At 40.2% G+C, this 27,000-nt stretch overlaps 1 protein-coding gene across 16 annotated transcripts in view; it reads left to right on the plus strand.

Moving 5' to 3' along the window:
• Positions 1-27,000, plus strand: part of MAGI1 (membrane associated guanylate kinase, WW and PDZ domain containing 1) — a 641,903-nt gene that overhangs the window by 489,958 nt on the left and 124,945 nt on the right. For all 16 annotated transcript variants that reach the window (XM_072785501.1, XM_072785490.1, XM_072785493.1 and 13 more), the window contains one exon: positions 22,260-22,379. In XM_072785501.1, coding sequence (XP_072641602.1) covers positions 22,260-22,379 — 120 coding nt within the window. The remainder of the gene's footprint in view (positions 1-22,259; positions 22,380-27,000) is intronic.

Raw genomic sequence — 27,000 nt, forward strand, 5'->3', positions numbered from 1 at the left:
CACAGAGAGGCAGAGACATAGGCAGAGGGAGAAGCAGGCTCCGTACAGGGAGCCAGATGCAGAACTTGATTCTAGGGCCCCAGGATCACTACCTGAGCCAAAGGCATATCCTCAACCACTGAGCCACCCAGGTGCCCCCAAAAGTTCATTTAAATGGAGAAACAATGACACTTTTTAATCTTGCTTCTTTCTGTGTTTTTTCCTTTTCCTTCCTTCACTTTTTTTCACTCATTACATTTACTTCTATTTAATGTGTTTATCATGACTACACTCTAATTCTCTCTTGGATGTCCACAGTGGTCTAACCCAGAGTGTTGTCTCATTAAACACGCCCGGCCTCTTAAGTGATGGGTATGCATTGGTTCATCAACAATTTGGTCATTACCACTGTGCACTATCATACATTCTGAGTGGCTACATATACTTTATTGATTGATTATGGTCTAAAAAAATTCTTTACTAGATATGATATATGTGCGCCCAGACCCTGTCATCAGTCCCCAGGGAATAGATAGGCTGGTTGAGAAAACAAGTAAACAAGTCATTTTAATGGAGAATGGTAAGGCCTGTGTTGTGGGGATGGGGTGGATGCTATGAGAAACCATAGTAATGATACCCAGGCCAGCCTTTGTGTATCAGGCAAGGTTTCCCAGAAGAAGTGATGTCTAAGCTGAGCCTAAAACCAGGAGAACATGAGGGAGTCTAGCAGGAACTGGTGGCATATGTGTTTTCTGATAGAGGAATAACAGGGTGGAGTCAGGTCTCCAAGTGTAGACAGTCATGGTAGGTACCACCTTCAGCTAAATTAGCCGAGAGCTCTCTGCCTTTAGATCATTTCCTTAGGGGGGAGTTGCAGGGAAATGAGAGTACCAAAACCGAGATCCTGAGTGGTGACAGGAATGACCAGAGAGGACAGCAGAAGTAGGTCATGGAAAAACTACCAAGAACTCTTTCAAAAATTGGATTTTTATCTGGTCGCCTGGGTGGCTCAGCGGTTGAGCGTGTGCCTTCAGCTCAGGACGTGATCCCAGAGTTCCGGGATCAAGTCCCACATCGGGCTCCTGCATGGAGCCTGCTTCTTCTCCCTCTGCCTATGTCTCTGCCTCTCTCTGTGTCTCTCATGAATAAATAAATAAAATCTTTTTTTTTAAAAAAAGGATTTTATCTTGTAGACTTTGGAAAGCCATTGCAGTACTTCAAACAGGTGGCTGATATAATTAGATTTCAATTTGCTGCTGTTGTTTCCTGGGTCCAGAAGTTGTGTCTTGTCTCTTAAGTCATTGTGAGATTTCATCTGAAACTTGGCTCTATGTGGAAGAGAAAAACAAACAAACAAAAAAGAACCTGGATCTTTTATTGATAATGAGTAACCATGAGTAAGCTGCCTAGGAGATTAAGAAAATGGTACTCAAATCTCACCAGCCTGTGTAGGTGTTTTTCAAAGTGTGCACCAAGGAGCATGAGTCCTGTGAAATGCCCAATGAAGAAAGAACTGGGTAAACACAGCATAGTTTATCCTTTCTGGAAACTCAACAAAGAGTATGAGCATATTAAAGACTTTAAAGGAGTCTTGCAGAAAGAATTCTTCTCAATTGGTTGAAACCCAGTTGCCTTCCAAATTTATTTGACTTAGATCTCTTCTTTGCTATTTTGTTAACATTTGGAGGCTACCCTGGGGGGAGAAAGCACTGTTCTTGAAGAAGACCATTTGACAGTGAAAAAGGGTCTTTTCTTCCTCTGTCATAGTAGGTCTCCTTATTGCTACCTGTCTATACCCATTGCCGCCTTAAGCTTGTGTCACTGTAAAGAACAGTGGAAATTATTGATAGAGTAACACATCCCAGAGACATTCCATCCTATTGAAAAAAGCAGTTAGATTGAGAGCCATTACCAGTTTTAATTAAAAAAAAAAAAAAAAAAAACCTTTGGTTTATGCTTCTGTAGATAAATGGTGGCTTCTTGGTAAAAATGATGTTTATGACTCTTAGGCAGTAATGACTTTCTAATGCATTTCAACATTTTGCAGTTTGAAATAGAACTTAGCTCTTCATAAAAGCTCTTGTGCTTTAAATTACTCATTAACATATGGTAAGGGGTATAACATTTATCATAATCCAGCAACCACCAAATAGGAAGCTAATCACTCCAGAACTCAGGTATGCATATTTACATTAAAACAGTGAATTCTCATTGTTCATGAATATTCATTGTACTTTGTATTTACTCTGTAAGTAATACAGGCCTCAAGTCAATATTTTCCAAAACCTATATTTCACAAACTAATGGCATGTCGGCATGCACATTTAAATATTTATTAAACCAGTTCTAAACATCTGTTGTACTTTCTCCTAAATTGTGGCATATTGATATTTTTTTAAGCAACATTCCTTTCCAGTGTCCATCCAGGGATGTATCTTGCTGGCTGCTTTTTTAATATAGAGATATATGGCAGTAGGTTTCTCTGTTTTGTTATAGCTGTTAGGTCAGAATTTTATTGCTTCTGGCTCAATGCCACAGAAAGAGTTTTACTCTTAAAATCAGCTCTCTATTCAGTGTAATCTCTGTAATAAAATGGAAATAGAATGTATCTCAAACAGCGATCTGTTATCAAGCCCAAGTTCATAAAGTGGTAAAGTGATTTCTGTGTTTGGAGTCCTTCCACTCTGTGGTAGATCTTACATCTCCCGTCTAGGGTTTTATCATAGAATTTGCACCCATTATCAGCAGCATGATTTTGGATACAATAATAAAATCATCTTTTTTTCATAAATTTACAGGTTCTCATAAATTGATGTTATAATAGTTTGCCATCCACTGAGTTGGCTGAACTCTCTGCCCAAATAGATGTGATGAGGGATCCCTGGGTGGCGCAGCGGTTTGGCGCCTGCCTTTGGCCCAGGGCGTGATCCTGGAGACCCGGGATCGAATCCCATATCAGGCTCCCGATGCATGGAGCCTGCTTCTCCCTCTGCCTGTGTCTCTGCCTCTCTCTCTCTCACTCTCTATCATAAGTAAATAAATAAAAATTAAAAAAAAAAAAAAAAAAGAATAGATGTGATGGTCTTAAAATTTGGGAAAGCTCTTATGCTGAGAGTCAGTTCTATTTAGTAGGGTCATTCCATTACTGCCATGCTTTACCGGTCATGAGACTCTCCTGAAAAGCAACCTGGCAGATAATCATATGACGTCTTCATAGACACTGTTCATTCTTACAAGATGGGTAGTCAACTGTGGTTGTTTATTCCCTTGAGACTAATTCCTTTTGCATCTGGGCTTTTAATGTAATGGAAATCAGGGAGTCCTGCCACAGAAGTTTCCATTTCCAGAATGTTCAATGGTACCCTGCCTTTAAAAAAAAAAAAAAAAAAAAAGTGACAAATCAATCCTTTTGCTAGCTTAGTTTTGTTTAGGAGTACCTTTTTTTTTTTTTTTTTTTAAGGAGTACTTATTATGTGGCAAGCACTGGCCAAGTATTTTACATGCATTATCTCAGCATAACCTAACAATACGTCAAGGAAGGAGGCCCTGTTATTAATCCCATTTGCAGATGAGAGAACTGAGATTCGGAAAAATCAAGCTCTTTGCCTGCGGTCACCTGTTAAGTGATATAGCTGAGTTCAAATACAAATATTTCTGACTCCAAAGCTCAGGTTCTTAACCATATTAATATAATGTCTCGCAAATAAATGCTTAGGAACAGAGCTATTCCCTTACGGCTGGCCCAAGCTGCCATATTCTGAGAAACTAAATCAGAAGCTGCAGGCATAACACAGCATCCCTTCTGTATTCCCCTGGCCCAGCAAGTCACTAAGCAGATTCACATTCGAGGGGAGAATTGGATTCCATGTTTGAATGGGAGGGATTAGTGGCTCTTTCACCCAATCACAATCTATTACTTAAGTTCCGATAATACCCTCTTATCTATTGTTCCTCTTTCTCTTCTAGTCCATCATGGAGTTTGTTCTCAACTCAGTAGGCAGAGTGATCTCTATAAAAGTGAAGTCTGTGAAGTCTCATGACACTGCTGGTGTAAAACCTCCTATGGTATCCCATTCATTCAGAGTAACAGCCAGAGTCTTTATGGTGACCAGCATCTGCTTGTTGCCAAGTCTTCCTCATATCTCTGATCCAACGTTTCACTGTCTCTGCTCCATACTGTAATATAGAGACCAGGTACATTACTGCCTCAGGTTATTTCTATTTACTGTTACGAGCTGTGTGCCTGGAACACTCTGGGTTTTCCGTATCACTCCTGCCCTCACTTCCTGTACACCTCTGCACATGAACCTTCTCAGTGAGGCATTCCCAAACCACAGAAAGTTGTAACTCCACTTATACCACCCAGGATTTCTTACCATTCTTATACTTTTTCCTCACTTACGCTGAATGAGGTACTTCGTATTTATCAGCTTAATTACCGTGTATCTCTACTCATTAGGGTATAAACTCCATGAGGACAGAGACTGGTTTATTTTTTGCTGTATCCTCATATCTCGAATAATACTTGGCACATAGTAGATGTCTAGTAAGTATTTGTTGAAGACACAGAGGAGTTTGATTTCAACTCCTGTTTCAATTTTCTTTTTTTTTTTTTTTTTTTAATGATAGTCACACAAAGAGAGAGAGAGAGAGAGAGAGAGAGGCAGAGACACAGGCAGAGGGAGAAGCAGGCTCCATGCACCGGGAGCCTGATGTGGGATTCGATCCCGGGTCTCCAGGATCGCGCCCTGGGCCAAAGGCAGGCGCCAAACCGCTGCGCCACCCAGGGATCCCTCCTGTTTCAATTTTCATGGTATTGATGTTTATGATGTATTTTAACTTGTGAATATAACTTAATGCTTCGTAATGCTATGGGATTAAATCTGGTTTAACAAACAGCTGTTTGGGACTCCCAAGTCACATTGAAGAGCCCCAGGATACAGGATTTCACTGAGGTCACTAATTCCCATCTCCTTCTACTTTTCCTTTTTCAGAATCATTCAAAGGACTTATATCGTGTGATGTTAGTTAAGCCTCAGTGTACCTTTCTTTCAACGAATAACTGCCGCTACTGCATGCCGAGGTGTGCTGAGCACTGAGGATAGGGTGACACAGATGTGACCCTAGTCCTTTAAGTGTTTGATACTGTGGTCAAACAGACAACAAATCCGTGTACAGCTAACATAAGTTGTTACAGATTGTGGATAGTGCCATGAAGGAAATATGCAGTGGTCTGTGAAGGAGAATTAAGGAGAATCTACTTTAGAGCCAGGGAAAGATTAAGTTACAAAGTGGCCTTTAGGCTGAAATCTGGGGCAGGGGGATGTGAGACTTGGGGAAAACTTGAGAAGGGGTGGTGGTGGGAGAGAGAACCTGAGAGAGAAAGAGAACAAGAGTTCTTACAGGTGTCTTGTCCTATTAAGGCAATAATATCACGAGGGCTCGACACTCATGATCCCATCTAAACTTAATTGCTTCCTAGAGTCCCCACCTGCAAATACCATCCCACTGGGGTTTAGGGCTTTACCGTATGAGTTTGAGGGGGATGCAGTTCAGTCCATAGCAGTGATATTTGACCATATGCTTGAAGGAGGTTTGAGGGCAACGATGAGGCTCTCTGGTGAAGGTGGCCGCTGGGACAAAAGTGTGGTAGCGATGGGATGGGAATGAGTTATAATAAGTGCAAAGGCCCTGAGGCAGGATCCTGCCTGGTGTTTTCTAAGAATAAGGAGATACAGAGTATGCCATGAAGCATGTGGTATTAAATTTAAGAGATTAGGCTCCAGATTCAGAAAATCTGGGGTTTTAATCCCTGAATTAAGAGGGCAAAAGCCCCCTCTCTGTGTGATGATCTTAGGCAAGTAAACACACCCTTTCCTGTTTCCGGATTTCAGAGGTGGGGATCTTAATACTCTGCTCATGATTATGTTGAGATTTGAGGGGCAAAGAATGTAAAGTACTTGGGCAGTGCCTGACATATGGTAAGTGCTGAATAAATATTCAGTTGTGGCAGTGATAACAATAGATCTGTTACTTGCTATTACTGTTGCTTCTCCTTCTCTTGCTTTTGATAAATTTTGGAAGTTTTGTAGTTCCAGTCCCTTGACCCCATGTAAAGATTTCTGAATTTTGCATCAATCAGTACTACTTTCTCCAATAAATTTTGTTGTGTCACTCTCGTTTTCAGGATTTGTGTGACCTGCAGCACGTGGGTGGCAGGTATCCAAATATGGTTGTAGAAAGCTACCACTGTGTTCTTGTGCAGTACTAGCCTGTGGTTGTTGAGTGTAGATTGTAGTGACGCCTGCAGTGGTTCAGGACAGAGAATGTCCCTCACGATTCCAGGCCTCCATCCCTGGGACTGCAGTGGTGACTAGGGGCTTGGGGTCCTTCACTACTAATGGTATTCATATCTGGATTATGGGATGCTTGTTTTCTTCTCTGTGCTCCTTTATGGGTTCTAGAATTTTTATAGTAGATACTTTTTATGTCTAAAGAGAGAAATAAGGTATTGACAGTTATTAATTTTAAAGTTAGCCACTTCTACTCAAAATTTGATCAAGACCTATTCTGTGAATCTTCTCTCTTCCATTTCCATTTATTTTGGGTAAATGTCATTAACTGACTTTAGTTGGTATTCACTGAAAGATGTAGAAAATCAGTCTTTTAAGTGCCTCATTTCCTGTTTTACCTGCATAAAACAAAAATCTTCTTGTACAAAATGTTGTAAAAGTCTTTTAAAATGAAGAGCTTTAATCTCTTATTACTCTTTTCAGATATAACATGTATTACAAGTTGAGGGTAGAAGCAGCTTTCTGGATTTCCCAGGTGGCTCAATTAAATACCCTTTAATTTTTTTTTTTTTTTTTTTTTTTTTTTTGGTTTGGTTTTGAGAAGCCAGGGCTGTGGAAGGCCATGGCGGTAGCTTCTGGATTTATTAAAGACTTTGACTCTTTGTTCCCTCTGGGCAAAAATGTGGTTTTCCCATAAGATGAGAGTATAACTTCTGGGTAAATAGGTTAAGAGGCAAGTGTGTGGTGAAAACTGCTTGTAAGAGCTCCAGGATCATCTATCACATCACCAGGTCTTCACCTGCTGACAGGAAGCTAATGGCAGTTATACCCTGCTGCCAACTGAAGGAAATAAAGATTGCCTCTACCCTCGCTTTGCCCTTGATCAGCAGGCTCTCTTGACAGGGATGACGAATTAGATGAAACCCAAGGGTGAGGACCAGTAAGCATCGTGTGATACGCCATTTAATTACTATGTGTAAAATAAAACATAAACAAGTAATACAACTCCATTTTTTCTAAGAGATTGTTCATATGTCACAACTAAGATGTCATTAACTTGTCATGAATTGATTTTAAAATTTCTGTCTCTGATAAAAGTCATTGATTTGATCCTTGATTTGATTTGATCTGGACTCACAGTGGGTTCAGTTGAATAGCTGACAAGGGCATAATTTGCATTCTTGGGTTAAGGAGAATCATGTAGGCTTAAAATGATGTAGCCATCTTAGAAGGCAGCCCACTCACACACCTGACATCTCTGAAATAAAGATGTTTGAAAAGAGCCAATTTCTATTAGAAAGCATAGAATATTGTTTTATGTAGTAATTATTCTAAGTAACTTATAATCATGAAGATTTCTACTTGATTTTACTTTTTAAAAATTGGCCATTTTTCTTTTCTTTTTCTTTTTTTTAAGATTGTATTTATTTATTCATGAGAGACACAGAGAAAGAGGCAGAGATATAGGCAGAAGGGAGAAGCAGGCTCCTCGAGGGGAGCCCAGTGTGCGACTGTATCCTGGAACTCTGGGATCACGCCCTGAGCCTAAGGCAGCTGTTCAACCACTGAGGCACTTAGGCATTCCCAAACTGGCCATTTTTCTAAGAATACCTTTGATACCTCACAAAGTAGTATAATGAAATAATTCTTTTTAAAGTAAGTATGGGCGAAGACGGGATTTTTCAATTTAGCCCATCAGCACAGGCATACATTCATTGCTGTCTACATTTTCCAAGCAAATGTTTAGCAGTATTAATACTTGTTTTTAATTTCACCTCTGCAAGGTACCTAATTTGGCTTAAGAGTGAACAATAATTTATATGACTCAACTATCTAGGAAGTGTAGTCTGTAACATAAAATGAAGCAGAGTTGTGGTAAGGAGGCACTACATAATATGAGGATATAATTGCTCATTGAGAAGTGAACTAATCAAAATGAGGGCAATAACAGTTAATCAGCTGGCTCTAGATCATTTTGCAGTTGCTCCAAGTCTATTTTTTTTTTTTTTTTGGATGGTGACTTATAGTTATGGAGATAATTGGCAAGCATTAGATAAAGTAATGGATAGTCCCAGGCTGGGAAGAAGTCAAAGCAGTAATTCAGTTTTCTGGGAATCTGCTGATGTCATCATTAATGAGGGAGCAGCATAAGTGTCTTATGAACAGTAGCAGCATCCCAAGAGTGAATTCAGCTGCCTGGGAACCCACCCTTGAGTGATGTTCACAAGCTCGTGTTTTTAGTCTTTACTCAAGGCAATCTCTGAGTGTTAGGAGTTTTGGCTGTCAGCAAAGCCCTTACAAGATGAATGCTGGTATTAAAAACAGGCTGGGGGGAGGCACGTGTTAAAAAATAGAAAGAAATCACCAGTTTTTATGTTCTCTGCTCAGTAACCCTTCAATACTGTGCTGAAATATCCTAGAAATTGTACTGTTCCCACTATGATTTCCTTTATACTGTAAAGGCTGTACTCTTGTGCGTTTTGGTAAGGAAAACATAAGTAAATGAGAATATTCTAAAATATTCTAAAATCAGACAGTTACATTGGTTGCAGTTTTAGGAACACAATAAAAATGCTGAATTGTGCACTTTAAAGGGATGAATTTTATGGAAACAGCACTGTGTATCAATAAAGCTGTTAAAATTACCCTACTGAGATACAGAGATACAAAGTGGTCTCTGTCCTCAAGGATATTACAATTTAGTACAGGAGTTGTTATATTTCCATGAACAATATGTGCATTCTGTAACAATTTAACAGCTGCTTCCAGGAGTCCTCCCAAGATATGAACCAAGAGCAAGTATGAGATCAGAAAAAGAGTATCTTTGGTACAGACTTAATATGATAACTAACTCCTGTTTTTTCTTTTAGCATGTCATATCCCACACTACACAATATTCCCTTTGTTTGCTTTGACATAGCAGTTTGTATACTTGATGGGAGCCAAAGTAAAACATACATGGTAAGGACTAGTTGGCTGACAATTTGTAAAGACTTTGAGAACTATCATGCCTATGTCAACTGAGAACCAATGTATTTATTAAGTCAATGCAAACCTCTCTTTTATTATATCCATCTTGAGTTGCTTTTATAATTGCTCTGTTTTGGTACTAAGTATCAATTGATTTCTCTCTTTATATTCAGCCATGTAGTATTTGTTCCATAAGTAAATATTACATCTTTCCAAATAGAAGCAGTTAATCATCTGAGCAATTACATGATAACTTGGAATTAGAGGACTTGAGCTCCTCCAATTCCAACACTGTCTTCCAGTAAATAGGCATTTTCTCACAGGGAGATGCTGGTATTTAGTGATAAATGATTAATGAAATTTATGATATTTACAAAAGTGTTGACTTTGTGATTTCTTTCTCTCTCTTTTTTTTTAAGATTCTATTTATTTGAGAGTGAGAGAGAGGATGAGCTGGGTATGGAGGGCGGGGGGAGAAGCCAATTTTCTGCTGAGCAGGATGCCTGTTGTGGGTTGTATCCCAGGACCCCAGGATCATGACCTTAGTTGAAGGCAGCTGCTTAACCCACTGAGCCACCCGGGCACCTCCACTTTGTGATTTCTTATCAAAAGATATTCCAACAAGTTGCAGTTGGAAATTATGTACATTCATATGAGAGGTTTTAAAAGATGGTGATTAAGGACAGAAAGTTTTGTGAAAGTAGGGGGAAAACGCCTCTCTGGGGAGAAATGCATCTGACATTATATATAGAAAACCTGAGTTCCATGTTAGCAGTGTAATGAATGATCAAAAGTTCATTTCTTTTCTTTCTTTCACAGCTATTTCCCTTTATAAGCAGAGTGTGTTATGGTGTTGACAGTGATGACGCTTCTCTCGTGATGGCCAGTGTTTGTTGAATTCATATTACAACCAGCTAACCATTTTTTATGTGTTGTCTTCTATAATCCTTACACATCCTTATTAGGCAGGTATTATTATTCCTCCCATTTTAGAGATGAGGACACCAAGGCCAAAAATATTTCACTTGGTTATGGTTGCACAGTTTGTAAATATTAGAGCTGGAATTTGAACTCGACAAGTCTGATTTTAGTTCTTATAAGAGTTTCTTTCTGTTGTTCTGGGTGAACTTTAGATGCCTGCAGTTTTTAGGAAAATGACATAACATGGTCAGAAATTTCTGATCTCACACTTGCTCTTGGTTCATATCTTGGGAGGACTCCTGGAAGCAGCTGTTAAATTGTTACAGAATGCACATATTGTTCATGGAAATATAACAACTCCTGTATTAAATTGTAATGTCCTTGAGGACAGAGACTATTTTGTATCTCTGTAGGGCAATTTTAACAGCTTTATTGATACACAGTGCTGTTTCCATAAAATTCATCCTTTATTTTTTTTAATTCATCCTTTAAAGTACACAATTCAGCATTTTTATTGTGTTCCTAAAATTGTGCAACCAATGTAACTGTCTGATTTTAGAATATTTTAGAATATTCTCATTTACTTCCAAAAAGAAACCACATGCCCATTAGCAGTCACTCTTGATGTTGTTTTAAGCAAAAGAAAGGAAGCTGCCACATATTAGAAACATTCAGCCGTGGACTTACAAAGTCATCTAATTTCTGGAAACTTGATATTCTTAATTAATTAGAGCTTTTCAACAAAATAATAATTTTCTTTCACATTTGCTTTTGAAATTATCTGGTGGAGATTGTTGGAATTCGTTCATTCCGTCTCATACAGACAATTGCTGTCATTAATTCAGAGAAAGTAAAAAGTATTACCTGTCATAATGGAGAAAGTCTGTCTGATGTAATCCCCTTTTATCACAGACAACCTTTAGTACTAAGATATAGCATTACTGATTTGCAGAATTCCTTTCTGAACAAAAATGCCTCGAGATAATCCTCAAAAGTTGATTTTTGATAAGCGTGCATCTAGTATTGGAGATTCTTGTCCTTTATTTCCTGAATGCTGAATGTTTAAAGTGAATCACTGACAGCTTGAGAATTTTCACTTTACTGTTTTTAATGAATGCAGGGTTTCCATGAATTTATAGTTACAGAGTTCCCTCCCCCGCGTAAAAGAGGAAGAATGGTTAATATCTCTTTTCAAGTTATTACCTGATTTCCCTGTTCACTGGATTGTGGCCTAATTTACCTCATTATTCTAGTTAAAAGTAGTAAGACATAGTTTCAGAGAACTCTGGTTTGGGATCAAAGAAGTCATGAGGGAGAAGCACTCTCCCCCCACACTGAACGCCATCAGCCCCGTAGCTTTCTTCGATGAGGACAGGTAATGATTTATTCATCCCCAGGTAGAGAGCTATTAAGAGTCACCTGTCTCCCCCTACCAGTTTGTTTCCTCACCCCAGTATCTTCCTTGCATTTAGGAGCTTCCACTGCTCTGTGGCCATAAGATCATGGGTTCAAACCTTGCCTCTGCCATTTACCAGCTATGTTATTTTTGGCAAGTCACCAAATCTCTCTGTGTAAGTTTTCTTATCTGTGTGGTGGGGATGATAATGGTACTTACTTACCTGCTTTGCAGCCCACTACTTTTCATGTTGTCTCTCTCTTCATTCTTCGAAGTGGCCTGACCAAGAACCACAGGCATTAAGAGGACACAAATCCTGTAACATGTAGTCTGGCAATAGTTATCCTCCTTGTTTTATAGGTAAGGACATTGGCTGCCTTAAAAGGGATTTTTTGAAGGTCAGTTACAAATTTTACTTTAGTGGCAGAGCTGGAACTAGAACCCGATTCTTGTACCAAGTTCCTTCCTTTTGAAAAATTGCTGCCTTTGTTTATTATTGGGAGTCTGTTGCTTGCCAGAAGCTTCCATAGGCAAATCTATATCCTTTTTCTGTATTGTAATGTGATGTACTCAGCAGTCTGCGGGGTCCACATTCATCCTTGATGTTGTGTGGATCTCCTTGAGAGGTGACCTGTTCAGACTTCTGATAACAGAGGACCTGGCCTCTAGGAAGAGGATGCATGGGCAATTTGAGCAGTTGCTGTTAAGCTGTCTTCATCTTGGTGATTCACCTGGATCAGACACTCAAAACCTGTTTCTTTTCATCTAAGTCACAGTTGTAGAGAGTAAAGCTAGAAGTAAGATCACAAAAACCAGATCAGATGCTTCCCATCTCTGGTATCTAGGCCACTTTTTCAAATCATCAGCAGAGTGGAACAAATGCCAAGTCCTTATTTATTCGCAGTGTTTTAGGTGTGATTCTTAAATGAGATTCTTGTGCCCCCATCACATGGTGTTCCTAAATGCAAGATGGAACCTGAAAGGATCTTCTGATACCGAGCCTGTGAGTTGTTCATGGCATGACAATGATTGTCTTTACACACCTACTGTTGTGCAGCTTGGCAGTATTCCATTCAAGACATAATTACTGAGTATTCTTTGTTATGATCAGGATAGAAAGATGAGGGTATTATTTCTGACCTTTGTTATGATGGTTGAAAGATTTAGAGGGAGGGAATGCCCAATTAGTCAAAATGGTGCTTCTCGAAAGGATCAATTTGCATTGACCTGTGTATTAAGGTTCTCCAGAGAACCAGAAGAGGTGGGGATAAGGGAGGAGGAGAGTATGTGGAGAGAGGGAGAATGATCTTTATTATAGGAATTGGCTCAGGCATGCAATTATGGAGGACTAGAAGTCCTTACAGTCTGCCCTTTGTATACTGGAGAATCAGGAAAATTTGTAGTGTGAGTGCTGAGTGCTAAGGTCTGATGAACCAGAGTAGCCAAAGCTGTAAGTCTTGGTCTGACTCAGAAAGCTCAGAAACCAGAACCCTACCCACCCCATAGTCTGAACGCAGGAGAAGATGGATGTCTCAGCTCAAGCAGAGTAAATTTGCCCTTCTTCTGCCTTCTTGTTCTACTTAGAGCCCCAGTAGATTGGATGGTGCCCACCTACACTTGGTGACAGTAGTCTTCTTCATGCTACTCTCTTTAGGAAACACTCTCACAGACACAGCCAGAAATAGTGTTCTGCTAGGTAAGCAGGCATTTTGTAACCCAGTCAGGTTGACACGTAAAAACAGCCATCATACAGTGTGTATGACCTTCTTTCCTCACTAAGGCTTCCTTTGAAGTGAAGGAGTGAGTGGCAACTTGTAGAGCATTAAATAATGCATCAGCAGCTTCAAAATTTTGGTCCCTGTCCTCCTAGGATTATTAGGTTTTTTATTTCTTAATTTATAATATCCTACAGGGATGTTACCAGTCAGGTCCCTTTTAGTTGTTTATAAGGAGACATCGAGTTGGATTGGACACAGGGCCAATCAGATGCTGGGCTCTTTGAAGCCAACTTTGTTCTGCTGAAGACACAGCACAGCTGCTGTGTGTGTACGTGTGTCTGTGTTGCTCACTGCTACTAGCTGACAGTTTCATTCCTTGACCATTCCATTTCTGAGTGTGCTGAGCTGTCATATCTGAGACCATCAGTATTTTGGGTCTTTATCCTCTCCTTCTACCCCTCCTCCCCGCCTCCCCTCCCTTTCAGGCTCATACACCCAGTAAGAGCCACAGAATACTTGCAGTATTTCCCAAGGCTCTGTGACTACCTCATACAAATGTTCTCCTCCTGTCACATTGTAATTTTTTCCTATTCTTTAACATACTCTTCTACCTTTCATCTCTGGATGTTCTCATTTTTAGGCCGCCCCCCCCCCCTTTGGGTAGGTCCCTTTGGTAGAAGGACTCTGAACCACCTTCAGTTTCTCCTTCATATCATTTATTGTTTTTTCCCCCACAAACTTTAAGCTTTCTCAGGGTCTTGCTCATTCCTATCACCTGACAGATTATCCAGTGCTTTAAAAATAATTGTTAGGAGAATGAAAGCCTGCAAGCATGCATTAGAAAGTGCTGGCCTGGTACAGTGGTGGGGGAGCAGCTCTAACAAACTTTGCTCTTATCCAAGCATCAGGATACTCTCCTCAGTGATGCACATACTTAGCAATTCCCTGGCACACAGTAAGTGCTCAATAAATAGCAGCCATTGATATTTGTGTTCTTTATTCCTTAATTAGGAGCTACTTTCAGTGGTCCTAACCTATGACCTAGCTTTAGTATGCTTCCTCAGTCTCTTCCCAAGAAATGTAGATTTGAGAGAACACAAGGATGAAGCCAGGTGGACTCCTTTTAAACGTATGCACATTCTTTCATGAGAAAAGATCAGTTTGACTTCTGTCTCCAGGACTTTTTTGGATACTTCATGTTAACTAGCAGTGTTGGTGATACAAAAGCTTCAGTAAAAGTGAGTGGTTTTTATTGAAAAATCCAGGAAGATAACATGGAATACGCATTCTAAAGATACATTTGGGTGCCTATTGCCACATTTGAGGCACCATAGAAAAATTACTTGTATTTGAAGCCTTAAAACATGGAAGGCTATGGTCTGCATTCATGGATATGTTGTTTCTAAATCCGTTTTGGGCATGAAAAGATTCATACCCTTCTCAAGGGTATATTAGTCTGTCTCCTTTCCATGATTGTTGGATCATATGGCGAATTTATGTTTACTTTTGTAACAAAATGCCAAAATTCTTTTCCCGGTGGCTATACCATTTTGCAGCCCTACAACAATGTATGAAAGTTCTAGTTACTCCATACTTTTGCCAGCTTTTGATATTGTACGATTTTTATAAACTATTCTAGTAATTGTGTAGCAGTTAAGCATTTCTTTGTTACATGAATATAGTTGCATTTTTTTTTTAAAGTTTGATTTGAAGGAAAAGGTTGAGTAAATAGTACTGCACGTCCTGAAATATGGCAAAACTTATGTGGGTAGGTGACCAAGAGAATTTGTAGGAACAATACATTCAACTGTGCTCCATCTCCATCAGCTCAGCTGAAAAAATGAACAGCATGAGGCTGTCCTGGATATCTAACAAATTTCAAGCAATGCACATAATTGCTTTATTATATAGAATGATTCTTCCTTAACATTGGAGATAGTTGAAGGGACTATAATTTTTTGAAGTCTCATTATTAGATTTTGATTAGCACGACCCAGATTAATTTAACAGCAGGTGAAACCATCGACTATTAACAATTTAATCTTAGTAGGGTAATGATTCTTCTATTAGCAATCTGGCCTTGATACCTTTTGGACAGGTGCTGAGTGACAGCTTGCCCGAATGCCTGATGGTACTGGGAACACATAGCAGGAAGAACTGGCATATCGTGTTCCATCCCTAAGATTTTGTTTGCTGCCTCAATTGGATATTTCACAAGAGTTTTTCAGATTAAGAAGAGAGAGCTAATGAGCTCTGAATCTACTTCTCTTCCTATAGCCATGGTTTATAGAGCTGAGTTGATAAAGGAAGGTCACTTTCTGATTTCCCTCAGCAAGGGTCAACTCAAGCCAGGTATACTAAAAGTTTATGAACCATAAAATGTGCATAGGAAGCAAGCAGCCACTCAAGCTTTAAAAGGCGAACTTTTGGGGGCATTGCTAATTCATACTGAGACATTCAGTAGGGCGTAGCTCAAATTAATTTGTTAAGTTACGATCTGGTGGTAGAAAGGGTTGATAGTATTGACTATACCTGGTGAAATCTTATAGGCATCTTAACACTTGAAAAGGACTGTTAAAATGATGAACAGATTGAGGGTTTTTTTTTTTTTTTAAAGATTTTATTTATTCATGAGAGACACAGAGAGAGAGAGAGGCAGAGCCACAGGCAGAGGGAGAAGCAGGCTCCATGCAGGGAGCCCGATGTGGGACTCGATCCTGGGACTCCAGGATCACACCTTCGGCCGAAGGCAGGCTTTCAACCGCTGAGCCACCCAGGCATTCCAGGTGTTTTTTGTTTTGTTTTTAATAAAGATGTATTTATTTATTTATTTGAGAGAGCAAGAAAGAGAGTGCATGAACAGTGGAGGGGCAGAGGGAGAGAGACAGGGAGAGAGAGAATCCTCAAGGAGACACGCTGCTGAACCCAGAGCATGATGCAGGACTCAATCCCAGAACTCTTGAAATGGTGACCTGAGCCTACATCAAGAGTCGGCTGCTTAACCAAGTGAGCCACCCAGGTGCCCCACATTGAGGTTTAAAAAACAAAGTCAGGCAGAAAAATAGTATCACCTTTTCAACTTTATATGTAGTATATTTCTTTTAAAAAAAAAAAAAAGATTATTTTAGAGTGTGTGTGAGCAGGGGGAGGGGCAGAAGACGAGAGAAGAGAGATAGAGAGAGGAGTCCTCAGGTAGACTCCTCGCTCCAACATGGGACTTGATCCCAGGACCCTAAGATCATGACTTGAACTAAAATCAAGAGTTGGATGCTTAGCTGATGGAGGCACCCAGGTGCCCTGATACGTAGTTTATTTCTATTCATTAGCCAAAGGCAAGTGGTGTTGACACTGCTGCTGGATTTCTATGACCTGGGAAACCTTGGAACATATTGTTTGATTCCCTTGGAGTCTATATTCCTTTGCGTGTTTTTGCAAGGACTAAGTTAATACGGAAGATATTTGAATAGGATACCTGAGAATCAAATTGTTCAAGATTCCTGAAATAATCATTTTATTCAATTTATAAAATGCCATAACAGCTACATGCCCATTGGTATGATTCAAAGTCTGAGAGGTGTTTAAAGACTATCATTTTGTCTCTTCCCATTTCTAAACCCACCCTCCGAAGGTTACCACTGCTAAGGATTTAGTATTATTCCAGTCACTGAACGGTTTATTAACTCAAAAAATATGCAGCATCCATAGGGCTTCCTTTACCGTTTTTCAATAAAATGCAGCCATATTTTACATATGATTCTGTAACTTACTTGTTTGTATCCCTCAGCTGAACATCATAGACATTCCTTCTGGTAACTGTGTGTAGATCTCACTGTTTTTAACATAGTGAAAAAATTTTCCTGAGGGTGAATCTACCATATTTCACTCAATCATTCCCATATGTATGGGCAGTCCGTTTTTAATTTTGGAGGACTGCTTTTGTTTTGTTCTTTTTGTTTTGTTTTTGCTAAAAACCCTGCTGCCGCAAATATCTAAAGATATTTTTTTTCTAAGAGACGGAAGCTCTGCCCCGCTTACTTGTTATGTGACCTTGGGTAGTTACTTTTCCTTCTCTGACTCTCAGCTTCCTCCATCAATAAAATAAGTATAATTATAGTCCTTACTTTTACATTTCTTATAACAATTAAATACAGTAGTACTGCTTTAGTGCTTAACACCTTGCCTGGGACATAATTAAGTATCCAGTAGATGGTTGCTGTTACTCCTTTCCTACTGTTTGATCATCTCTCACTCCTGTTTTTTTTGTTTGTGTGTTTGTTTTTTGAAGGCAAGGAGGTGAGCACTGTGCATATTTGCTTAAAGCTAATAACTGGCAGATATTGTTGGCCCGATTTCTGGCTAGGCAAGCAGAAAGGCAGTGTTGTAGGCTGCAGAAAACCCCAGTTTGTCAGCCTGGTGATTATTATTTTTTTTTTTAATATGCTGTCCCTGAGGAACATGATAGAATTTGTTTTACTTCTCTTCTGCCAGGAAGTAACCCTTCTGGCTTTGTTAGAAGCGTGGTTTGTAATAATTGTACCCACCCCAGATGGCTCCTGAAAACCCTTTGAAATGCCATCTGCCAGGCGTGTGTCCAGCCGGCAGCCTGTCATTCTGCTAGAAGAAAAGAGGAGGCGGGGTCCCCTCCCCTGCCCTTTTCTCCCAGCGTCACTGAATGGAGCCTGGTCATGTTGGCCCAGACCCAGGGCGGGTTGCTTAGAGGGTAACTGGGAGTAAACCTCCTGCCTGCCTGCAGAGTAGGAAGGTTTTGTCTGGGTAATAAACCCTGAAGGTTTTGTGGGTGGAGACTAGCCCGCCCCCCACCTCCTTCCCCTGCAGCTCAAAGGCCACCAAACATATTTATTTACATGGCAAAATCGTATCCACTGGTTCCATCTTTCCTCTAAAATGTAGCATTTTTTTTGGAAGTGCTTCATAATTTTGGATCCTTTCAGGAAATTAAGACTCAGGGGTGACTGTTGCCTTTAGAGTGACTCTGACAGATTGGTTCTCAAAACATGGTTGAAAGACTCAGGGAGGAAGAGGTGGCTCAAGAAGTGGGGGGAAAAATCCCACCATTGTCTGGTTTCAAGGAAGACTCTGAAAACCCCAACACATTTTGCACTGGTTTTATTTATCCTCATCTTTTTTGAGGGGATGGGGATAGGATATGGGGATAGATGAAGTTAATGGAATTTTGGCGTGGAGGCTAAGAGTTGCCATATAGAATGCATTTAGGACAGATCCCTTTGCAGCAAGTTTCAAAGAGTTTCTATCCTTGCCCCACGCTTAGATTTCGCAATATGCTATAGACTGTGTTTTCCCAGTAGCAGGCTAAATAGTTTTTTTTTCACTTGGTTCCAAGACATCATACCCTCTTCCTTTGCTCCTGCCTTGCTGACGGGCTACCTCTTAGTCTCCTTTGAGGATCTGCCTTGTTTTCTCAGTTCTAGAAATTACAGAGTTTTAGTGTTCAACCCAAACCTTTTGGCATCTTATTGTACACTCCCCTCTCCCCCAAGATTATCTCTCTCTTGCCTTCAGATGCCAGTGGTTTATTGATCACTCTCAATTTTATTTCCCAGTCTCCACTGTGTTCTTCAGGCTTACCTGGTGAGTCGTCCAGAGCCCTCCACATCTAGGTGTCTAACAGGCAACTCAAACTTTACACGTCCCAGGATGAACTCTTAATGTTTTTCCCCTGAGAACCACCACCAACCCTCCCCCCCCTTCTTGATCTCTGTAAAGGACACAAGGCCATTCGCCCAGGGCAAAGAATGGGCTGTCAGTCTTTATCCCTCTGTTTTTCTTACACACTCCATCCACTCCCATCAGCAAGCTCTGTCTTCAAAATATAGACTTCATGTGGCTTGATGAGTTTAATATGTCTGTGCTGTGGACTGTGTCACAGCTATTTGAAATATTCACAACGTATAATAGAAATCTGATTGCTTCTCACTGCCTCCGTCCTACTCTTCTTGTCCATGACCTGATTTTCTCTCACATGGACCCTATAATAAGCACCTCCCTGGTCTCATTGCTTCTGTTCATGCCAGTCTCCCCTTATTACTCTGCCCAAAACCTCTTCTCTGTCAAGCTCCACTATCTTTGTAAAATGAATCCTAGCACCACCCTGCTGAAATCTTAGCAGTAGCTTTCTCTTCTTCCTTAGAATAAAATATAAAGTGTTTGCTGTAGCTTTCCTAACTAACCTCTTCCCTGTTCCCCTGTCACAGTTCTCCGGCCTTTTTGCACTTCTCATATCCCAAGTCTATTCCTGCATCAAAGTTTTTGGCCTTTCCGCCTGCCTGGAATGCTTTCCCATCACTTTGGCAGCCCTCTCCATTTGGGTGGCACCTCCTTAACCAGGCTTTCCCTAATCCCCATCTAAAATAGCTTTCCTCCTCTCAGGGCGTGGTTCCTTCTTCCAAGATACTTTTAAACCCTTTAGCCTACATTTCTCGTAGGCATTTTAATCTATGTTTCCTATGGAAGATTATTTCCACCTGAAATTATATGTTATCTTCACATACACATTTGTTTTCTGTCTTTCATAGTAAAATATACATTTCACTAGGGTAGAGGCTTTGTCTTGTTTGCTAGTTTCTCTGGTGCCTGAACTAGTACCTGGCATGAATTGAGACCTCAATAAATATTTATCAAAAAAAAAAATCAAACATAGTGATAGATGTAATGAGATCTATAATATATACACACATATAAATAGATACATAACATTTGAATTATAGTGGGTTTTTTTAAGATTTATTTATTTATGATAGAGAGAGAGAGAGAGAGAGAGAGAGGCAGAGACAACACAGGAGGAGGGAGAAGCAGGCTCCATGCCGGGAGCCCGATGCGGGACTCAATCCTGGGACTCCAGGATCACACCCTGGGCCAAAGGCAGGCGCCAAACCACTGAGCCACCCAGGAATCCCCGAATTATAGTGTTCTATCAACTCATTTCATTCTACCCATGACATAAACTATAATATGTGATGATGATTATTGAGCTAAATCTTCTCAATGGTTTATTTCATTCATTCACACACAACAAATCTATAGTGTAGGTAGGTAGGTACCATTATTATCCCTGTTTCACAGATGAGGAAACCAAGTAATAACAGAAGCTAAGGAACATGCCCAAGACCACAATTTGTTGGGAGGCAAGCCTTGAACTGTTTTAGATTGACATTGGAGATCTCAATTTAAAATTGTAAGCTAACCTGAAAGGACTTGTCATCATCTGCCAGGGTAGCCCAAAATGGGAACAGATCAAGAAACAGTACAAGAGTAGACTTGTGGACATAAGCAGGCTTCTTTACTGGAAAACTCCAGCATGTGGGACCTGATAAGCAAACGTATGCAATACAACCATGCTGTATTGCATAAAACCATACAGTTTGCAGCTATTTATGACACTCAGATTTAGGGGCGTCTGGGTGGTTCAGTCGGTTAAGCGTCTGCATTTGGCTCAGGGTCTTGGCACAGGGTCTTGGGATCGAGCCCTACATCCGGTTCTCTGCTCAGTGGGGAGTCTGCTTCTCCCTCTCCCTCTGGGTGCCTCTCCCCCTTCTTGTGCTCTCTCTGTCTCTGTCAAATAAATCTTTTTTTTTTTTTTTAAAGTAGTCTGACTCTACAGTCAGACCTGGTATTAAAAAAAAAAAAAAAACCCACTCAGATTTCAGATATTAGAAAAACCAGGCTCAATTTAAAAAATATATTTTCCTGAAGTAAATATGCAACAAGTGTTGAGTTTTTGACTTTAAAGAATTCTGGATGGCCACAGTAGGTGTGTGGACATGACCATTCATGTAGGCAAATGATGAGAGAACATTAGAGCCACAAGGTACATAGAGTTGGTTATTGAATTGCTTTAAAGTTTCTAGGATTAGGGGGGAAATCCTTGCTTATTAAGTTCCTAGGAATATGGAAAAATCCCTGTTTATCATGTAGGAAAACATCGACCTTAAAGCACCACAGGTAATGGCACCTTACAAAATGACTTACGTTGATCGTATCACCTAACTTGAATGTAAGAGCAGAAATCATGTATTTTGCTCTTTTTTGCTCTTTTATAATATTTAACAGAAGATCTATCTTCTTACACACTATCATAATTGCTTCTTGGTTTGTTTTCTTGGTTTGTGTGTAATTCACATTCCTTCTACATTGCTTCCATGCTTTTGGTAGAGATTAGGCTAAAATAACTTGTCTACCGCCTAGCCCCTGAGCTGGGTGACTTACATACATACTCCAGAGGCCCTACATTATTCATAAGAAGAATTGTTGTATTTATTAGTCATTAGGAGAATGACCATATTAACTCAAGGGGAGAACTTTCTAGGCAATTCAGTGCTCCTTCTTTCCCATCAGAACTTATGGGTGGCCTCTTTTCATCAAACATATTAATTACACGGGTAGAGCGGCGGCATTTTAATCCCTGGGAGATATCCAACCACCGATCTTGGGCAATTGCATTTCTCTAGTGATGTGTTTATGTAGTGGGTGTCATTTTCTTCAAAGGGCTTATTACATTGGAACTTGCCGGATGTACTTTGGAACACAAGAATTTTTGAGGCCTGTGTTAAAAAATATAAGCCCCTTAGGCTGTGAGCTTAAGGTGGATAACTTTTTAGTATTTACTGGAGTCCTAAAAGCTGCCAGTTGTGAATGTTGTCCATATAAAATCCAGTTTGCCTTTTTCATTCAGTGCACTTTAAGAAATGATAAAAAACTCACCCCAGGCTATCCAGCTGGACTTGGTTTGTGTTCTTTCTCCCATTTGAAGGTTCCCAGCACTAGAGGGTGGAAGTGAGGATGCTGTGCTGTTAGAAACAAGTTGTCTCTGCTGGGTCTCTGTTTGGGCAGATGGGTGGGCAGCTTTAGGTCCTAACTCCAGCCTACAGAACAGGTTATTCTAATTACGACTGAATGGGGAGCATTCTGTTTTCATCGACTGTGCATTTGTCTTGTCGGCTGTAGGCACAACCCGATCTCCCAGAGAAGGAGAAGTACCTGGCGTGGACTATAACTTTCTGACTGTGAAGGAGTTCTTGGACCTCGAGCAGAGCGGGACCCTTCTGGAAGTCGGCACCTATGAAGGTGAGTGTGTCTATGTGACAGAGGTGAGGATGCCTCTCTCCTGGACACTTCAGAGGATCCGGAATGATCGAGGCAAAAGGGTTTTGTGAACTAGAGAAGTCTAATCAATGATAAGAGATTGCAGTTCACCTTAATATGATTGATAAAATATATGGAGTAAGGCTTTGTGGAGCTCTTTTAAAATGTCCTCCCCCCCAAGAGTTTTCTCCTTTATTAATTGAAGAGTGTGTGTGTTAGTGTGTGTGTGTGTTTGTATGTGTGTGTGTGTGTGTGTGTGTTTTAGTATGGGCTTTCATGGTATTAGAAAAAAGAGGGAAAAGAATCATGGTCAATCACAAAATGTGACCTTACGGTGTTTTTTTTTATCTTGAAACAATGAAGTGTCATTTTTTTTTATGACTAATTGATTTTTAATGTATTTTTTTAGTAGATAATACATGTATATGCTTCAGGGAGCAGAATATTTCAAAAGTAGTAAGAAATTTCTTTCGTATACCTATCCTTATCTGCCTAATTTCAAATTCTCCTGTCTCTCAAAATTATATCCAGTGCCATTTACTTTTTCATTTTCCTTCTGCAATTTCTTAATGTAATTACAGGGACACATGTGCATGTGTGTTCTTTGCATATGTTCTTATTTCTTCCCTATTTTTTTTTTGAAAAGTAGTATACAATACATGCTTTTTGGTACCTTGGTCTTTTATTTAACACTGTCTTACAGTTCTTTGCAATTTCAGTAATAGAAATTACTGTTTTGTCTTTTACAAGGCTGTGTAATCTCTTGGTATCAGTATAGCTGTGATTTAACTAGTTCCCTTTGGATAAATATTTTTAATATTTTAAAACACTACTTCATTGAATAACATGGACATAAATCATTTTGTAGAAGTGAAAATATGTCTATAGGACAAGATTCCACAAATAGGATGTCAAGGTCAAAGACAAAGGTAGGGAAAAAAATTCAGCATACATTTTCTAAAATCAATATTGTAGCTAGATTGCTCTTCTGAGTGTTATTACTTGAGACAGAAGAGCATAATATGATACTATTAACTAGGTCAGATTTGTCCAAATTATTATGTGCATGTCTTTGTGATCTTTTAAAATTTGGATTTAGGGGATCCCTGGGTGGCTCAGTGGTTTAGCACCTGCCTTTTGCCCCGGGACGTGATCCTGGAGTCCTGGGACTGAGTCCCACGTTGGGCTCCCAGCATGGAGCCTGCTTCTACCTCTGCCTGTGTCTCTGCCTCTGTGTGTGTGTGTGTGTGTGTGTGTGTGTGTGTGTGTGTCTCATGAATGAATAAATGAAATCTTTAAAAATAAATAAATAAAACTTGGATTTATTTGGTGACCACAGGGGCATTTTTCAAGAGTAGACTTAAAAACAAAACGTACACACCAAGAAGACTTTTATTAGGGATATTAAAGCTTTGATATGATAACAGTCCCTGTTACAGGCAGTGGCTAACAGTTAGGTAATGGTCATGGATCTTAGGTATATGGATTATGGTTTGATATTCTTTGGTGAGAGAAAAGGAAGAGCATCATCTTTGTGCCTTCTGCTCATTTCCAAATTGGGAATATACCCTGGGCTGTGTTTAGATGTTAATCAAATTTCTGATTGTGAATTCAAGAATATTTCCCTCTAGTATTGCTAATTATCGGTTGTCTCCATTTCTGTGAAGTGTTGCGATACGATTGGTGTTTGGGGAAGTGGGAGGGGATCCAAAGGATTAGTAACTAAGGCCTAGGAGTGAGGTGAGGGAAGGGAGGGGGCTAAGTGGATGTACCAGGAACGTCTTCAAGGTTGTCTTGCAAATGTGAATCTAGCTAAAAATTCAGTTGGCCCAGAAGAGGGCAAATGTGAATCCTCTTTCATTAGCAGAAAGTGGATTGTCCTTATTTGAAATCAGTTATTATGCCCATCTGGGGAGCTTAAATCCCCTAATATAAAAAACAACCATTTGCATTTTTGGAAAGGATGAAGGGGAGAGTAGTTGTGCAATGCCAAAGAGTGTTGGATTGGAAAAGAAAAGCATGTGGTGTAGACAACAACTTGTCTGGGAAACAAGGAAGATAAACTCATTTTCTCCAGTTGTTTATATTACAAATGATTTGTAGATGGAGTTATTTTGTTTCCTTTTTAATTATATTGCATTGACAGAGGTAACTCTTATCACTGAATTTTTAGATGGGTTTGCTGAGACCTAGCATTTAGGAACATTTTCGAGGTTGTATAGCTGGTGCTAAAATGCAGGAGCCTGGAACCAAACCCAGCTCAGTTGGACTTTCAGATCTCACACATTCTTACCTGAAAACCCCAAGAAGAACATCCTGAATGTAACTAAAAAGTCTTAGAAATAACTCGTCCATACGTGAACCTAACTCCATGGTGGGTAGCAACAGGGAAATGTTTTTCAGAGTGTCCAATCGCCTCATGTAAAACTGTCGTTCTGTGACTGTTGCTCTGTTGTTTCGGAGTTGAAATTTTCTTAGGCCCAGCGTTAATACATTCCATTTTTCAGCCGTTTGACTGTTCAGTGTTTGTCAGCCTTTGACCTTTTAGCTGTATAATTTCCCTACCATATGAGACAGCTCATACTTTTTTGGGACTAACTGAAGTGTATTATGTTGACTCTTATAAGCTGGAAGCAAAATGGAATTTTTATTAAATGCCAGATACTGTCACAGGAATAGAGCTGGGTAGATCTTGAGAGAACTTCCTCTGTCCTTGCCTCCCTTGGACTGGCCCCGACGGTGGCTGTCTGTCGGACACTAACGAGCATGCAGGCTGGGCGTGCAGGCTGGGCGGCTGCCCTGCCTGAGATGGAATCTCAGCCCCTCTGCTGTCGAGCTGTGTGCCCTCCGGCAAGTTGCTTAATGCTCCGTGTCTCCATTTTCCCTTTGGTAAAATGAGGATAATAATAGTGCTTCCTCATAGGTAGGATTAAATGAGACAATAATTGGAAAGGGCTGAGCATAGTGTCTGACACATGTAAGCTCTCAATCAGCATTAGCTCTTATATTTACACACACGACTGGTCCGAAATTGCCACCCTGGTGGATTCCCTCCCCCTTCTGCTAGTCAGTAAACCAGTGTGGTTGCCAGTAAAATGTCTTTATTTACTTGCCAGGTACTCACCATCTTATTTTCTGCTCAGGTTTTTTTTTTTTTTTTTGCCTGTCCTTGTTCCAGAGAGGAAAAGTCTGGCATAAAAACACTTTTTATTTTTTTTTATTTTTTTTTTATTTTTAAGCTTATTTATTTATCTTTTTTATATTCTCTACACCCAGTGTGGGGCTCAAACTCATGACCTTGAGGTGAAGCGTTGCATGCTCTTCCTACTGAGCCAGGCAAGTGCCCCCACAACACACTCTTTAAGGCAAGCCACTTTGATCATTTTAAGTAAAAGGAATAAATGTACTTGACGAAATACTATAGTGAAGAACATAAACCTATGTAAGTCCATTTTGCTTCTCTTCCTCCCCATAGGGAGCCACCGTTAAAGGATCTAGTGTAGAGATTCAGAAAACTTGCACACAGGGCAAGTTTGGGGACACAGAGGGCATGTACCTACATACTCATGTTTATCTCACCCTATTCTTAGCCTTCCGACTTCACTTATCTTGGAAATTTTTCCGCATTACCCCATACAGTTCTATCTCAGTCTTTGAAAATGCTACGAAGTATCCCAATGTATGCTGACCAGTCCTCTGCAGGTGGACATTCAGGATGTTCCCACCCCTCCCCCATTTTTGGTGTCTTGTAAACATGGCTGCAGTGAGCATCCCTGCACCAATACCTCACTACAGTGCTCTGAATAGGACTATACAGGAAGTTTCCGGCAGTGCAGTATTAGAGCAAGCCCGTTGGGACATACACAGTTCAATTCAGTAAGTATTTATTGACCATTTGCTTTGCATTAGATTTTTCTTTTTTTAAGATTTTATTTATTTGAGAGAGTGAGAGAGAATACAAGAAGGGGGAGTGTCAGAGCGAGAAGGAGAAGCAGGTTCCCCCTGAGCAGGGAACCCAATGCAAGACTTGATCCCAGGACCCGGGGATCATGACCTGAGCCAAAGGCAGACCTTAACTGGCTGAGCCACCTAGGGGCTCCTGCATCAGATGTTATTCTGTGGCAAAGGTGTTATGTAAAGGACGGAAAACCAAGCAGCTCTGCCTTTAAAGATGCTTATGGTTTTCGTTTTTTATTTTTGCCAACACTGTCCAGCATATCCTATGTGCTGGATGTTCTTCAAAGTATGTTGCATGCACCCACTCACTTAATTACTCACCGATCCTATGAGGTAGGTACAGTTGATTCCCCATTTTATGGAAGAAGAGCATGAGGTCCAGAGAGGCCAGTTATTTTTCTAAGTTCACATGGTGAACTGGGAATAGAGCTGGGATCCAAACTCACGCAGCCTGGCTCCAGGGTTTGTACTCTGCAGCCCCTCAATATTATGAGGCAAATTAAACAATTTCAAGAGAAGCCACATGTGTTCTGAGAATGGAGACCGGGGTGCTCCAGAAGCATACGGCAAGGGTACTGCATCTCATCTCACATTAGAGTAGACCCCCTTGTGGATGTGACAGTTGAACTGAAGCTTGTCAGAGGAC

The sequence above is a fragment of the Canis lupus genome, chromosome 19 (assembly GCF_048164855.1).
Source record: "Canis lupus baileyi chromosome 19, mCanLup2.hap1, whole genome shotgun sequence".
Taxonomy (NCBI): Eukaryota; Metazoa; Chordata; class Mammalia; order Carnivora; family Canidae; genus Canis; species Canis lupus.